This window comes from Acanthochromis polyacanthus, chromosome 1, assembly GCF_021347895.1.
Source record: "Acanthochromis polyacanthus isolate Apoly-LR-REF ecotype Palm Island chromosome 1, KAUST_Apoly_ChrSc, whole genome shotgun sequence".
NCBI lineage: Eukaryota > Metazoa > Chordata > Actinopteri > Pomacentridae > Acanthochromis > Acanthochromis polyacanthus.
In genome coordinates this window covers 64,100,295-64,113,817 of record NC_067113.1, presented here as the reverse complement: position 1 = coordinate 64,113,817, position 13,523 = coordinate 64,100,295, and the positions used below count along the sequence as shown (strand labels likewise).

The following is a 13,523-nucleotide window of genomic DNA, read 5'->3' as shown; positions in this document are numbered from 1 at the left end:
GTGTGTGTGTGTGTGTGTGTGTGTGTGTGTGTGTGTGTGTGTAAAGGAACAGGAACCCCTCCCGGTGAGCAGGAAGAGGGTGACGTCAGTTGTCAGTTGGCTCAGAGCTGAGTAGAGTCACAACTACAATATGTGTGCATGTGTGTGCGCACGAGCGTGTGTGTGTGTGTGTGTGTGTGTGTGTGTGTGTGTGTGTGTGTGTGTGTGTGTGTGGCAGAGACAGCGACTGAGGGGAAACAAAAAGAACGAGTCTGCCTGTGGGCTATTGAGTTCAAGTGTGTGAGTGCGTCCGCGTTGCGCGTGGCTTGGCCCCGTGGTCTGAGTGTGTGTGTGTACGTGAGAGAGTGTGGTTAAAAGACGGGGTGTGTTTATGAGAAATACAGATCGCGCGCGCGCGCACCCGCGCGCGTGTGTGTGTGTGTGTTTACACAGACGGGAATACTGCGCCAGAGGAAGTGCGCCCGTTCTCCGTCTGCGCGTCCCGACTTCCTGCTCTGAGACAGGAGAGAGAAAAGCTGCGGATCCGCTTTCAGACAGCGGGGCAGCAGCAGCAGCAGCATGGAGCCCCAATACAGCACACACACACCGCTGTAAAGCCCCAAACGCACACATCACGCACGGGCAGACGACAGAGGAGCAGCCGCCGTCCACAGCTGGGTAGGTGCCATGTCTCCTTCCATCTACAACTTTCTGAAGTTATGTGAGTGCGAACTTGTGCGTAATGGAGACACAGAAGAGGACTTGGATTAGCTGTTGGTGTGTTTGTTGAAGCCTCACATCGATCAGAAAGTCACTGTCAGCTTCAAAACCGGATAAAAGCCGCGCGTAAACTGTTAAACCTGTGCGTAAAATCAGTTTAGGCTGTGCGTAAAGGAGTTGAAGCCGCGCCTTTACCGTTCTCCGCTTTGGAACAAACCCTGGAACAAAGACCACTTTTGGAGGTTTCATTTAGGGGAATAAAAACTGAAAATAAAAAGAGGTTAGTGTACCAACTTCTGTGGAAAAATCCGCCATGGCTCCTTTAAAAATCTAGTAGTAGACTTTCTGGTTTGTCTGGACCTTGCAGACTAATTGCCATGCGCTTCCGGATTGAAGCTGGCAGCAGACAACATCTTGAAAATGAGTCACTGGTGCAAAACAAAGAACCGTTTGAGTTCCAGCAGAACCCCTGCTCCCTCTCCACACTCACACAGACATATTTCCAAAAATAAGAAAACCAACCCAGCGAAAATGGATGGAGAGTCATGTGTGGTTTGTGTCTGCTGGTCAAGATGACCCTGAGTGTGTCTGATAGAGTCACATTTAGAGAAGACGAATCTTTATGTATTGATCACCAATGACCTGTGAGCTCACAGAAAGAGAGTTCATAGACAATCAAAGTCTGAGGACCAGCCACCTGATTCTGAAACCTCTTAAATCATTACCTGCTGCTTTGTTTCTCTCAAGTCCAGACATGTTGGAAGGTCACAGGGTGTCCATAGATCAGGGACTGACATCAGCACACAGATCTATTCACCACATGCTGCTAATGTAGGTCTCTCTCTTCTCTGTATGTGTGTGTGTTGAGGTGGTGCTCTTACATCCATAGAGTGATAACAATGATCTTTATATAAATAAAGATGCTGTTTGTTCCCGGTGGTTCCCAGTGACAGAAATTCCTGGAGAAGGAAGACCTCTCACCGGGACTGACGGCCCTGAAGCTTAATGACAGGAAGCCCTGGTTTAGACAGACAGATGGACAGACATGTCACTACTTCATCCCCTCACACACACACACACACACACACACACACACACACACACACACACACACCCAGGCCGGAAATAGGAAGCTAGAATTTGCTTGGTTGTGTGTGGGTTCATGGAGTTGGGTCACTGTTTGCACCACATGCACTTTCCCCCTCGGTGCTGGTTGGTTTTCTTTTAGAACGGCACAAAGACAGACGTGGATGTTGTATTTTTAGACTGAATTGATTACTCGGGTATTACTGAGCCACATGTTTTTATAAATGCACTCAGTCACTATTATTTCTAGAGACGTCCTCTCCTCAACCTTTTCTCCATTAACGAGGCAGATGTCGTTACCAGGGGGATTTCTGGTGCACTGTCATGTCGTCATGGCAGCAAATTAAATCAGCTTCTAATCAGTTATTAGCTGCTTTTCTTTTCTCAGTACGTACAGCGTGCTGCCCTGGCACTTACAAAGAACTGATCTGAGAGAGGAGACCAGAACAGACGTTCACAGACAGTCGGTGGTTTCTAGGTAAACACGTTGGGTAGGCCCGTGCTTATCTTGGCAGAAGGTCACTGACCACATCCTGCTTTATCACCATGGAAACATCTGAAAGCCGACCAACGTCTGGACCGCTCTCTCTTTCTCTGCCACTCACAGAAGATGAAACATTGTGCACAAATGGGATTGAACTACATCCGATTTAGAAAAATATCATGACTGCAAACATGTAGCCTTAAATCAAGTTAATATAAATGCAGGGGTTTGCATTGTTTTGCATATTCAAAAAAAAAGGAACATGGGTCAGACAGTTCATCTCTCGCTTTTTTTCGTAAATGTTCACACCAGTTATCTTCACCAACACATATTATAAAGTATACTTCCGATGTGTGATCACAACTTGCACAAGGAAGGAGCAAAAACACGAACTAATACTGCCAATTTACACAAATAAGTACATAAAGAAACAGAGAGCAAAATGCATTTAAGGTGAGACAGGTTTTTTTTTTTTAAGCTCTGGTCCCTTTTGAGATATTTTGCTTCGACTGTGAAAATGATCAACATACATAATTAGGTGTTTTTCTCACTACATTTTGTCTACTGGACATTTGTGCAAATTAGCCCATATTTAATAAGATTAGCTCCTATTTGCATATCTAATACAAAAAATGATGGTCTTGATTTCTTACCTGGAGAACTCTCATGATTTCTATTAGTTTACATTTTTACCTGTGAAGTGGTTTCCAATAATAATATTTGGGCGTAAACACACATCTCTCACATTTCTCACATCCACATTTCTTGAAAGAAACCCCAGTAGCTTTCCTGATGAAGATAGTTTCAAATATGTGCTATCATTTAGCAACAGCAGCCAGAGAGTCAATTTTATTTAATCAAAACTATTTTTCTTAAGTCTACCACATTTTGCCACTCAGTACACTGAGAGTAAAGGTTCCTGGTTTGCAGTTAGAGCAAAAATAAGCCCTCATGACCCTGATGAGGATTAAACGGTGTATACATGATGGATGGGTGGATTTTGTGGAAAAATAAAATCTGTTTAAAGTTTACAATCAATCCTCTGACAGCTCATATCCCTGGTGGAGTTAGATAAGCTAACCGTTGATTTCTAAAATGAAGTTCTAAAATGAATTAGAAAAAGCCTGAAACTATCCCAGATAGCAAACTATGGGTGAATCAATGTTGAATCTATGTTGAGACCTAACGTCGAAATTATACAGAAAGCGCAAGGTTGATAAAATGTTGAGTCAACGTTTGCTTACATAGATTACATGTTTGCAAACATAGATTCAACATTAATTAAACATTGACCTGTCAAACATTTTAATTAAACCAAAATACAATGTACATTCAATGGTATCTTTTAAACACAGACTTCAATGTTGACAAAATGTTGTTGACTCAACGTTGATCCAACCATCAGTCTTCAACCGTAACCACAATTCAACCTTCTTAACCCTAATTCAACATTGATTTAACATCTTTTGCTATCTGGGTAAAGTGTGATTTATGGTTGAAAAGCAAACGTTGACTCAACATTTTATCAACCTTGGGCTTTCTGTATAATTTCGACGTTAGGTCTCAACATAGATTCAACATTGATTCACCCATAGTTTGCTATCTGGTATTTATTTGGTGGTGGTGGTGGTGGGGGGGCGGGGGGGGGACCACATTTTGAGTAAAGTAAAAATGAAATGGAGGACTGACACAATTGTGGTTTTTACAGTAGAGGAAGGATCAGGGTCCACGTCTGTGTTGATGCTGACAATCCTCCGCCTCTCCACCCACCTACACCACATCTCTTCCTTCCTGCTTTATGTGTCTCTTTATGTCTTCTGAGTCATGTGAGTCTCAGCAAGTGAGAAATTATTGAAGTTTAAAAACATCATCAACTTACTCACATACTGTATGGAGGTATTCTATATATCTGTGTGTATATATATATATATATATATATATATATATATATATATATATATATATATATATATATATATATATATAATTCTTTAATGATTAGTTTTCCTGAGCTAAAGACTCACTCTTAATTAAATTAATTACTCTGCCAAGGAGCACTGTGGTGGAGTACTGACCCCTCTGAGTGCTTTTCTTGTTGATAACATTTCCTGGGACATTAACACAACTATCAGTTTTCATGTCCACTAAACTGAAATCCTGCATATTACACAGGCAGTAAATTTTAAAGCTGCACTAATCGGTATTTTTATAATAACAATGGATCAACACGATATTAGTAATGTGTAAAATGTTCCTTATAATCTGCTTAAAATGATCACCCACTCTGCTGTTCAACTCATCAAACAGAGCATTTTTAAGCTCATTGTTTTGTTGCAGCTTTAATGTTTTGATTAACCGCTCTTATCTAACCAGTGCTTCCACAAGAAACCGTGACAAACCTGCTGTAAGCTACCGGTGCAGTGGAGCATGTCGCCGCTAAAGAATCACATATTTCACTCAGAAGTCAGTAGAGTCCAAATCATGGTTAAAAGTAGAGTTAATATTTGATTTACATTCAGCAGCTAAACAGCAACATAATTCCAACTGAATGCTAATGTTGCTCCATGTCTGCCAGACATGTAAATATGCAGGTGTTTGCTAATGCTGTAGCCAAAACTACTTTTTAGGTGGTAGGTCTGTTGTGTTTACAGTTTGAAAATAACGGATGCTTCCTTAAGTTTGAAGGTATTAATGCTTCATCTGAGGACCACATGTCCCAGCAGCATCACTGCTTCTGGTTCTAAAACGATTTTTTCTTTCTCCACCAAAAGCTGTCATGTAAAAGTTTGAGCACTTTATCCACCAGAGGAGTAGTGATGTCTTCCTGATTTATGCCATGAAGTAAACCTGGAGTGTTCCCAGCAGGAGAATACAGGCCATTACAGGTTGATGTTCTAACTTCTTGGTTGGTGGTTGAACTTCTCTCACTAAGCCCTGATTCTCCCCTGCAGATCTCCGGTGTCTCCTTGGTGTTCCCCTGTCATGGAGAGCTCCATCACTCTCTGGCAGTTCCTGCTGCAGCTGCTGCTCGACCAAAGCCACAAACATCTCATCTGCTGGACGTCTAATGACGGCGAGTTCAAACTGCTCAAGTCAGAGGAAGTGGCCAAGCTGTGGGGGCTGCGCAAGAACAAGACCAACATGAACTATGACAAGCTGAGCAGGGCGCTGCGATACTACTACGACAAAGTACGCAATACATACAGCCATGAAAATAAGCTCACATACAGTAGTAGACACCATGTGTATCATGGAGGGCTTGGATTTCCAATGTCCTAACCAACATCAACATGTGTCTTTAGCACAAAAAATAGTCATGCTATTTGGTTCTTTCATTGCATAGGAGTCATTGGAAACTGTAAAGTGCCATAAATGTTTGGTTTTTGCTTACAAATGTACATTTCAGTGATACAACATTGTGACTGGTTTCATGTTCTGGTGAAGAACCGTTTTAAAGGGGTTTAAATCATGCTTTGTTTCTTCTGCAGAACATCATCAAGAAGGTGATCGGCCAGAAGTTTGTCTACAAGTTTGTGTCTTTCCCTGACATCCTGAAGATGGACCCGGCCGTGGTGGAGTCGGGTCGCAGCAGTGAGGAGAGCGTCGGGGCCACATCAGAGCCTGAGGCCGAGGACGAGGACGGCGCTGACAGGAAGCAGTACCTCCACTCTGGCCTATACTCCTCCTTCAGCATCAGCTCCCTGCAGCGCTCCCTAGAGCGACACCGGCCCATCAAGACTGAGCCCAGGTCCGATCGCCATGACGACAGCTCTTCCGTCATCCGGTTCATAACCAACCGTGGCCACTCCTCCCTCCCCTCCACCCCACCTCCATCCTCCACCGAGAACCCCCACCTCTCCAGGCTGTCCCCTCGGCTTGCCGGCTCCTCCTCCTGCTCCTCCTCCCCTCCGCAAAGCCCCGCCCACACTCTGGGGAGGGGGCGGGGCCAGATCCCAGATACTGATGAGTCAGAGTCCAGCGCTCAGCCTCTGAACCTGTCGTCTGGTCAGAGGGAGAGGGAGAGGTCACAGAGCACGACCACACCAGAGAGGAGGGGACTGGCCAACGGCACGCCAACCAAGAGCAGGAAACCAAAAAGTCTGAAAATCTCCTCCTCCTCCCTCCTCCTAACAGGCAGCGACCTCGTCTCCATCGCTCTCAACAGCCCGGCACTGCCTTCAGGGTCCCTGACACCCACCTTCCTCACCACACAGGTACAACATTACACATGTGTTAACAGCATGGCACACACACCACGGCCTCCATGAGTACATAGGTGAGGAGTGAGAAGAAGAGAATAAAGAAAGTCAAACAGGGAGGAGATGGAAAGAGGTGAGCGGAAAGAAAGGAGGAGGCGAGGGAGAGAGGGAGGAGGTTCATAAGTGAAGCCATATGTTCCTGAAGCTTCTGATTCACTGGCAACAACACACTGACCAAACCAGGACAGTCTGACTACACTCAGGCATTCAGCTGACGCTCTTATCCAGACTGAGTAATCAGACGCCGCTGTGTGTACATCACTGACGGAAAATAAAAGTGGAGGCTAAACCATTCACTCATTAGTCATAAAGCTCATGTGAAAACTTTGGTTTTGGTATTTACAGCTTCCTTTTCAATCACAGAAACATATTTCAGAAGTCTGGATCCTTCTCAAGGCCCTCCCACCTTCAAGCAGCTTGTGATGGTTGCTGCTCTTTGACGCTCTGGTAGCTTCTTAGTAGCTTCATCTGGCTCTGAAATGAGCAGAAACCATCAAATCATGTACAGAAATGAACTCACTGAGCGGTGGCTGGCAATGAGATACGATCCAACACAGATCCGTGTCTTTTCAAAGGAAGAGTCTGAGACGTGAAGATTTTATGCTCTGATTAGAAAGACTGCAGTGGAGAGATGATATGAAATAAGGGGGGATGAAGATTGAAATGCAACAAACGTCCTCAGCTGGATGGGGTCACTGTGGTTCATGATCAGCACCAGGACACACCTGAAAAACTACTTTTAGTGATTTCCTTTGCTTTGAGCAGAATTTATAATCTGCAGTCTGTTAAAAATATATCTGGATTGTAAATAAACTCAGTGGCTGTTCCTGTGTTTGCTGTGAAGATGTGAACACAAAGGTATCCAGCAAACTGTTGTTCCAGCACCTTTTATTCCTGGCTGTTGTAGAAAAGAAAACCAAGCTGGTCTTAGTTAAATATGAGACAGAAAATAGATGCCATGAATTGTGTATGAGGCTGCAGGAACCGTCTGCCAGCTCTGCTCCATGTCAGTTCACTAGAGGGCAGACTTGGCTGTGAGCTCTGAGTGAGACAGAAGGACATGACAGCTTCACCGCTGACTCTGAGCAGCTCTGTGGACGAGCAGCCAGTACAAACACCATCAGCTCCTTCTCGTGTATTTATCCCCCTGACATTTGGTTTTTGTCTACGTAGACTCCGTCTGGTCTGCTGCTCACTCCCAGTCCTCTGCTCTCCAATATCCGTTTCTGGTCCAGCCTGAGTCCGGTGGGACCCCTGAGTCCCGCCCAGCTCCAGAGTCATGCACCCTTCTTCCAGGTAACACTCATTTACTTATGGCTGTATGTGAAGACTTGTAATGATGAATGTTTGGCTCAGCTATCATTAATTCTATCCTCTGATCACATCAGAACTAACTAAAGGACAGTTCTGCTTACAACAAACTAGTCTGTATGAGGTGTTGTCTGACTCATAGAGACGGGTAATTAAGCTTTTAATTTAGTGTGCACCGTTACACCGATTAAAAAGCTCAATTCTTAAACAGCACAGTCGTTTTAGTTGTAGTTGATACACTTAGAGGTTTTGCTGCTGCAGCTCTAGTGATTGGTTCATGTGGCTACAAGTTACATAGCTCCTCCTGAAGTCAACGTCAGACTTTTTATCTTCTTAATTTGCCATGCAACAACAGTAAAACAACCCACACATGTAGGCATGAAACTGCTTATCAGTCCATTGTCCAATTATGTATAATTCTGAGGAACTATGTAGAAATCAGCTGAGACTCCTGAACAGTACATTAAATATTTTAGTTAAACACTGAGCAGAAGCTTAAAGTTCAGATTTCAATCACACATTGACTGCTACATTTTAAAATTCACTGTGATGGTGTACAGAGATGAAATTACAACCACTGTCTAACCCTTGTGCTTCCTTCAAGGTCAGTACTGATTATTAGTGACCAGGGACATCAATAACGGAATAATGGAAATGACTTGCAGTTAAAAAAAAAGAGCATTTCAGTAAAAAAAAAAAAACTAAATTTGAATAGAACAAACTCCAGTTCAAAACTTTGTCCAAATGTTTTGTCTATATGGTTTACATATAGGACAAAATAGAGCATTTCAAATTATTGTAGTTAGTTTTTAAAAGATGATACAGATAACTGGAAAATGCTGATTATTGAAAATATAATTAGTCAGACAAATCATCTGGTTGATCCCTAGTCCAAAAATGTATGGATCTGACTGTACATCAGAGTTTTTAAACTTGAAGAGGATAAAATCAGTTAAAGTTTCTTCATCCTTCAAGGATGTTGCTTTCCTCTGACTTGCTTCTCCTAAGTCTATGTATGGCACTCAGCATCATCAAATTATGCCCCAGTTTTGTCTCTGAAATGATGGAAAACATGTTCATAGATAATTACCTAAAGTGCGTCCTCAAAAAGCTCAAGCGGTTTCACTTCTAATGGCCCTAATGGATAAAACGACAAACAGACTTGGTGATGATGGATACAAAACCTCCCTCTGCTTATGAACCACCTCAGCTTACAGCAAGTCCCTCCCTCAAAACTACAGGCCTTTTATAGTCATTTCACACTGCACATTTCATTTACCTCTGCAGTTGTTTTCAGCAGCTCTCTCTGTGTGTGTGTGTGTGTGTGTGTGTGTGTGTGTGTGTGTGTGTGTGTGTGTGTGTGTGTGTGTGTGTGTGTGTGTGTGTGTTCTTGTACTTGCTACATTGTGAGAACCATTTTCTGCATTTAACTATCAAAGTGAGGACATTTTTACAAAGTGAGGACATTTTGGCCGGTCCTCACTTTGAAACAGCCATGTTTGAGGGTGAAGACTTGTTTTTAGAGAACAGGTATGAATTGAGGTTTGGTTAGGTTTAGGGTAAGGATTAAGTTTAGGCAATCAGTTGTGATGGTTAAGGTTAGGGTAAGGCTCTAGGAAATGCATTACGCCTATGGATGTCCTCACTAAGATAGAAGTACAAACGTGTGTGTGTGTGTGTGTGTGTGTGTGTGTGTGTGTGTGTGTTCTTGTACTTGCTACATGGTGAGTACCATTTTCTGCATTTAAATATCAAAGTGAGGACATTTTTACAAAGTGAGGACATTTTGGCCGGTCCTCACTTTGAAACAACCATGTTTGAGGGTGAACACTTGCTTTTAGAGAACAGGTATGAATTGAGGTTTGGTTAGGGTTAGGGTAAGGATTAAGTTTAGGCAATCAGTTGTGATGGTTAAGGTTAGGGTAAGGCTCTAGGAAATGCATTACGCTTATGGATGTCCTCACTAAGATAGAAGTACAAACATGTGTGTGTGTGTGTGTGTGTGTGTGTGTGTGTGTGTGTGTGTGTGTGTGTGTGTGTGTGTGTGTGTGTGTGTGTGTGTGTGTGTGTGTGTGTGTGTGTGTGTCTGATTCACCGTGTGCCAGGGTTTCAAAATAAGCTACAGATGTTTCCGTTCTGGTGCGGACAAGAAAAGGGGGCAACTTCCTGTTGGCTCGGGGGAAAAGCAGAGGGTTGGTTGGTCAGGAGCCCCTCCCACCTGTGTCAGCTTTCCAGCACAAACAAACACATGCACACACTAAACCCCTAAATAAACTGTTTAGCATCTAATGGCCAGCTTTGTATTCTCCAGGATTTGGTGCACTGTTGTATTTAAAGTGCCATAAAATCGACTTTGTCCAGCATACTTGAGCTCTGTGGAAAATAGAGAAATCCCTTGATGTAACACAACCTTCAAACAGCTTCGACAGATCATTAATTTTCATCATTTTATAGCAACAGTGATTCTGTGGAAACAAATCCTAACATCAAGCAGCCAGTGCGCTCTGTCAGGATGGGTGCAATACTTTAGAAACCTTCCTAACAGCCCAGCATTTACAGATGCAGTTACTGGCCAGGAGGAGAGGAGGCAGTCAGGGTTGAAACTTTGACTCAAACTCTCTTGATACAGCCGTTTCTCTCACCTGTATGTGAACAAAATGGGCATCCACTTCTTCCATTTCTGACGTAGTGGAGCGCACTAACTCTGGTGAAGTTGTCGCTCCTGAAAAAAAAATTGATGTGAACGTGGAAGTGCCAAAAACTGCAGTTCCTCCAATGGCCACTTGAGGGTGGCTCCAAAAGCGAGTCAAACTCCACAGACTTCAGGATTGAAATGTTCAATTTTCCAGTAGAAAAATAAACATGTTCACAGCCTGATATAAAAACTGTTTTGGTCTCCACAGCTAATTTCCCTGTTCGTGACTACTGTACAGCGGTGTTTTGTTTGTTGTTGTTTAACTCACCGGTTTACATTGTGTTAAGGCTGCATAAGTAGGGACATGTGTGCCATTAAAGGATGCATGGATCAGAGATGTTTTCCTCACTGAGCCCCCAAATAACCGGGAAATTAAACGTTTCAAAAACAAAAAAATTCGACAGAGATAAAAATACAATATCACACAGCATATTCTTTACTCAGGGGCTAAATAATAAAACACACACAAACCATAATATTGCAATCTTTGCAAATCAATTGTTCCCCACATGACTCATTATTTGGCTGAAGAAGGAATGTCCTCTTATTAGGACACATACTACCTTTCAAAAGTTTGGGGTCACTTAGAAATGTCCTTATTTTTAAAAGAAAAGCAGTTATTTCAAATGAAGATAACATGAAATGAATGATAAATCCAGTGTAGACATTGTTAATGTGGTAAATGACTATTCTATCTGGAAATGGCTGATTTTTAATGGAATATCTACATAGGGGTACAGAGGACCATTTCCAGCAACCATCACTCCTGTGTTCTAATGCTACATTGTGTTAGCTAATGGTGTTGAAAGGCTCATTGATGATTAGAAAACCCTTGTGCAGTTATGTTAGCACATGAATAAAAGTGGGAGTTTTCATGGAGAACATGGAATTGTCTGTGACCCCAAACCTTTTAACGTTAGTATATGTATACATTTCTCATATCCTTGCAGCTAATATTAATCTACATAGACTTGAATTTTAATTTTTGCTTTAAATGGAATGCGATAATGTAAAACCTGCAATTTATGAATGTAAGTTTTGTTTGCTTGTACCAGTGATCTGACAGGATTCATTCTCACAAAAATCACAAAGTGAGATTCTCTGAAGCTTCACGATGACAGTAAAAAAACAACAGCAACAATCTGTAAACATATGAAACACTGTGCATTGGGTTAAAGTCTTATCGCTGTGTTTTTCATGGTCCCCCTGCAGTTCCCCACTCTGCTGAACGGACCCCTTCCTGTGCCTTTACCCAGCGTGGACGCTGCTTCTCCTCTGCTGCTCTCCTCCACGTCCCACAAGTCCTGATGCCAGACCGAGCTCCAGGAGCGAACTGGGCCAAAGCAGCCAGAGCTGGGCACAAATCAGAACCAAACCAATAATCATTAAACTGTCACGATGAACCACACAGGATCTGGACTTCATCTGAGTCCAGCCACCATTTGGTTTTTAGACCTGTTCCTTTGCATTTGTTACAGAAGAAACAGGAGCTTCACTCTGAAGCTATGCTCTCTGAGAAGAGTGTTTGCATTAGACATTTCATTGTACGTTTGTTTACCGCACTCAACATCTGTGTTTAGTCTTTTGCTTTTTTTCAGCACATAAACCCCTAAATTTCTTTTCATACAAAGAAATGAGTGGAGGTTAGACTTCAAAGATACATCTCATCTCATTTTAAAAGCCATCTCCTTCCACTCTGTCTTGAAGATCCGTGATACAGACTGGTTAAAACTGTATTCATGTCATTTCTATTTTTCCTGCTCATTTGACTAATCCCAGTATCCACACCGCTGACTCAGAGAAAGGATTACAATCCCTCACTGAGCCAGAGAGATGGAACCTAGAATGGCAGAATCTCCTCTTACTAGACTCAAGAACAGCTTTTTATTTAAATAGACATGATTGTTGTGCTCCCAAACGATTAAATGTGGCACAGAAATTTGCTTTCTTGTATAGGAGTTACACAACAAGACTGTTTACATTTGTATAAAATGAAGCTACAGCCAGGAGACATTAGCTTGCTAGGCTTGTTGGGTAGGGGTCTCAAGACGGCATTATAAGTACCTGACAAGTGGTGATGTAGCCCTCCTCTGTTTAGAGATGGCCTCTTTGACTCGTCTCTCAAACTATGTCTTCTCTGTGCTTAATGTTCTCAAAGGAGTGTCTCTTATCCAACGGAGGGAAGTGAACTGCTGAGTTTCATCCAGTAATTTATCCAGTAATTTATGTATCGGTCTGTGCACTCCTCACTGCATCACAGTTAGTGAACTTCAGAGGAGCTGACAAGCAGATTTTCTGACCTTCGCACAGAGCCAAACTACCTGTTTTCCCCCACTTCAAGTCTTCATGCTAGGCTACATGTCAATCTTCCCATCTAACTCTCAGCAAGAAAGCAAAGAATCATACATCATTTCCCCAAATCTCAAAGAATTCACCCAAACAGACTAATAACTGGATAATTAGATGCTACATGCTTCAGAGGCCAGTAAAGAAATCACCGTTGATGATATTGTGCTTTTCCTCACCAATACTTTAATTTAACAGACCCTACATTGCAGGTCTCAGGATTATTGTTACACAATGTAAATAATCCAGATGTTGATCCTTTGAGCTGGAAATGTGAACATGAGATGGAACTTTCACTGACTCCTAGCAGAGCACCTGCTAGCCAGAGCGCTACAATGCTGTGGAAGTCTTCTTTTTTTTCTGTAAAATTTCCCAAATTTATTTTAATGCACTGTACTTTTTTAGCCTTGTACCAGCTGTGCCTTCCATAATGTAAGATTAATGTAAATGTGTTAAGCTTTAACAGACATGCCAGGTCAAACTGCACAATGGCTCCTGGTTATTTTTATAGTGAATTCATGGAAGTGTATTCTCAGTGATTTGCTTGTTTTCAGCAGTTTTTAAAATGAATTCCACTGTTTTTAGAATAAAATGAATGAATTTCCTGCACAAGTGGATTCATTTTCGTTGGGAACACAGGATG

At 42.4% G+C, this 13,523-nt stretch overlaps 1 protein-coding gene across 1 annotated transcript; it reads left to right on the top strand.

The window, feature by feature from the left end:
* Positions 1-170: 170 nt before the first annotated feature.
* elk3 (ETS transcription factor ELK3) lies at positions 171-13,492 on the top strand. Its single transcript, XM_022218288.2, has 5 exons — positions 171-657; positions 5,221-5,458; positions 5,758-6,483; positions 7,702-7,824; positions 11,747-13,492. Exons 1-5 carry the CDS (start codon positions 371-373, stop codon positions 11,840-11,842), a joined length of 1,470 nt encoding a protein of 489 aa, XP_022073980.1. The 5' UTR covers positions 171-370; the 3' UTR covers positions 11,843-13,492.
* Positions 13,493-13,523: the final 31 nt, after the last annotated feature.

Bases quoted from the DNA above. Each gene is read 5' to 3' on its own strand.
- elk3 (XM_022218288.2), top strand. From the start codon at position 371: ATGAGAAATACAGATCGCGCGCGCGCGCACCCGCGCGCGTGTGTGTGT. The intron at 5,459-5,757 runs GTACGCAATACA...TTTCTTCTGCAG, and splicing joins TGCGATACTACTACGACAAA to AACATCATCAAGAAGGTGAT. The intron at 6,484-7,701 runs GTACAACATTAC...TTGTCTACGTAG, and splicing joins CCACCTTCCTCACCACACAG to ACTCCGTCTGGTCTGCTGCT.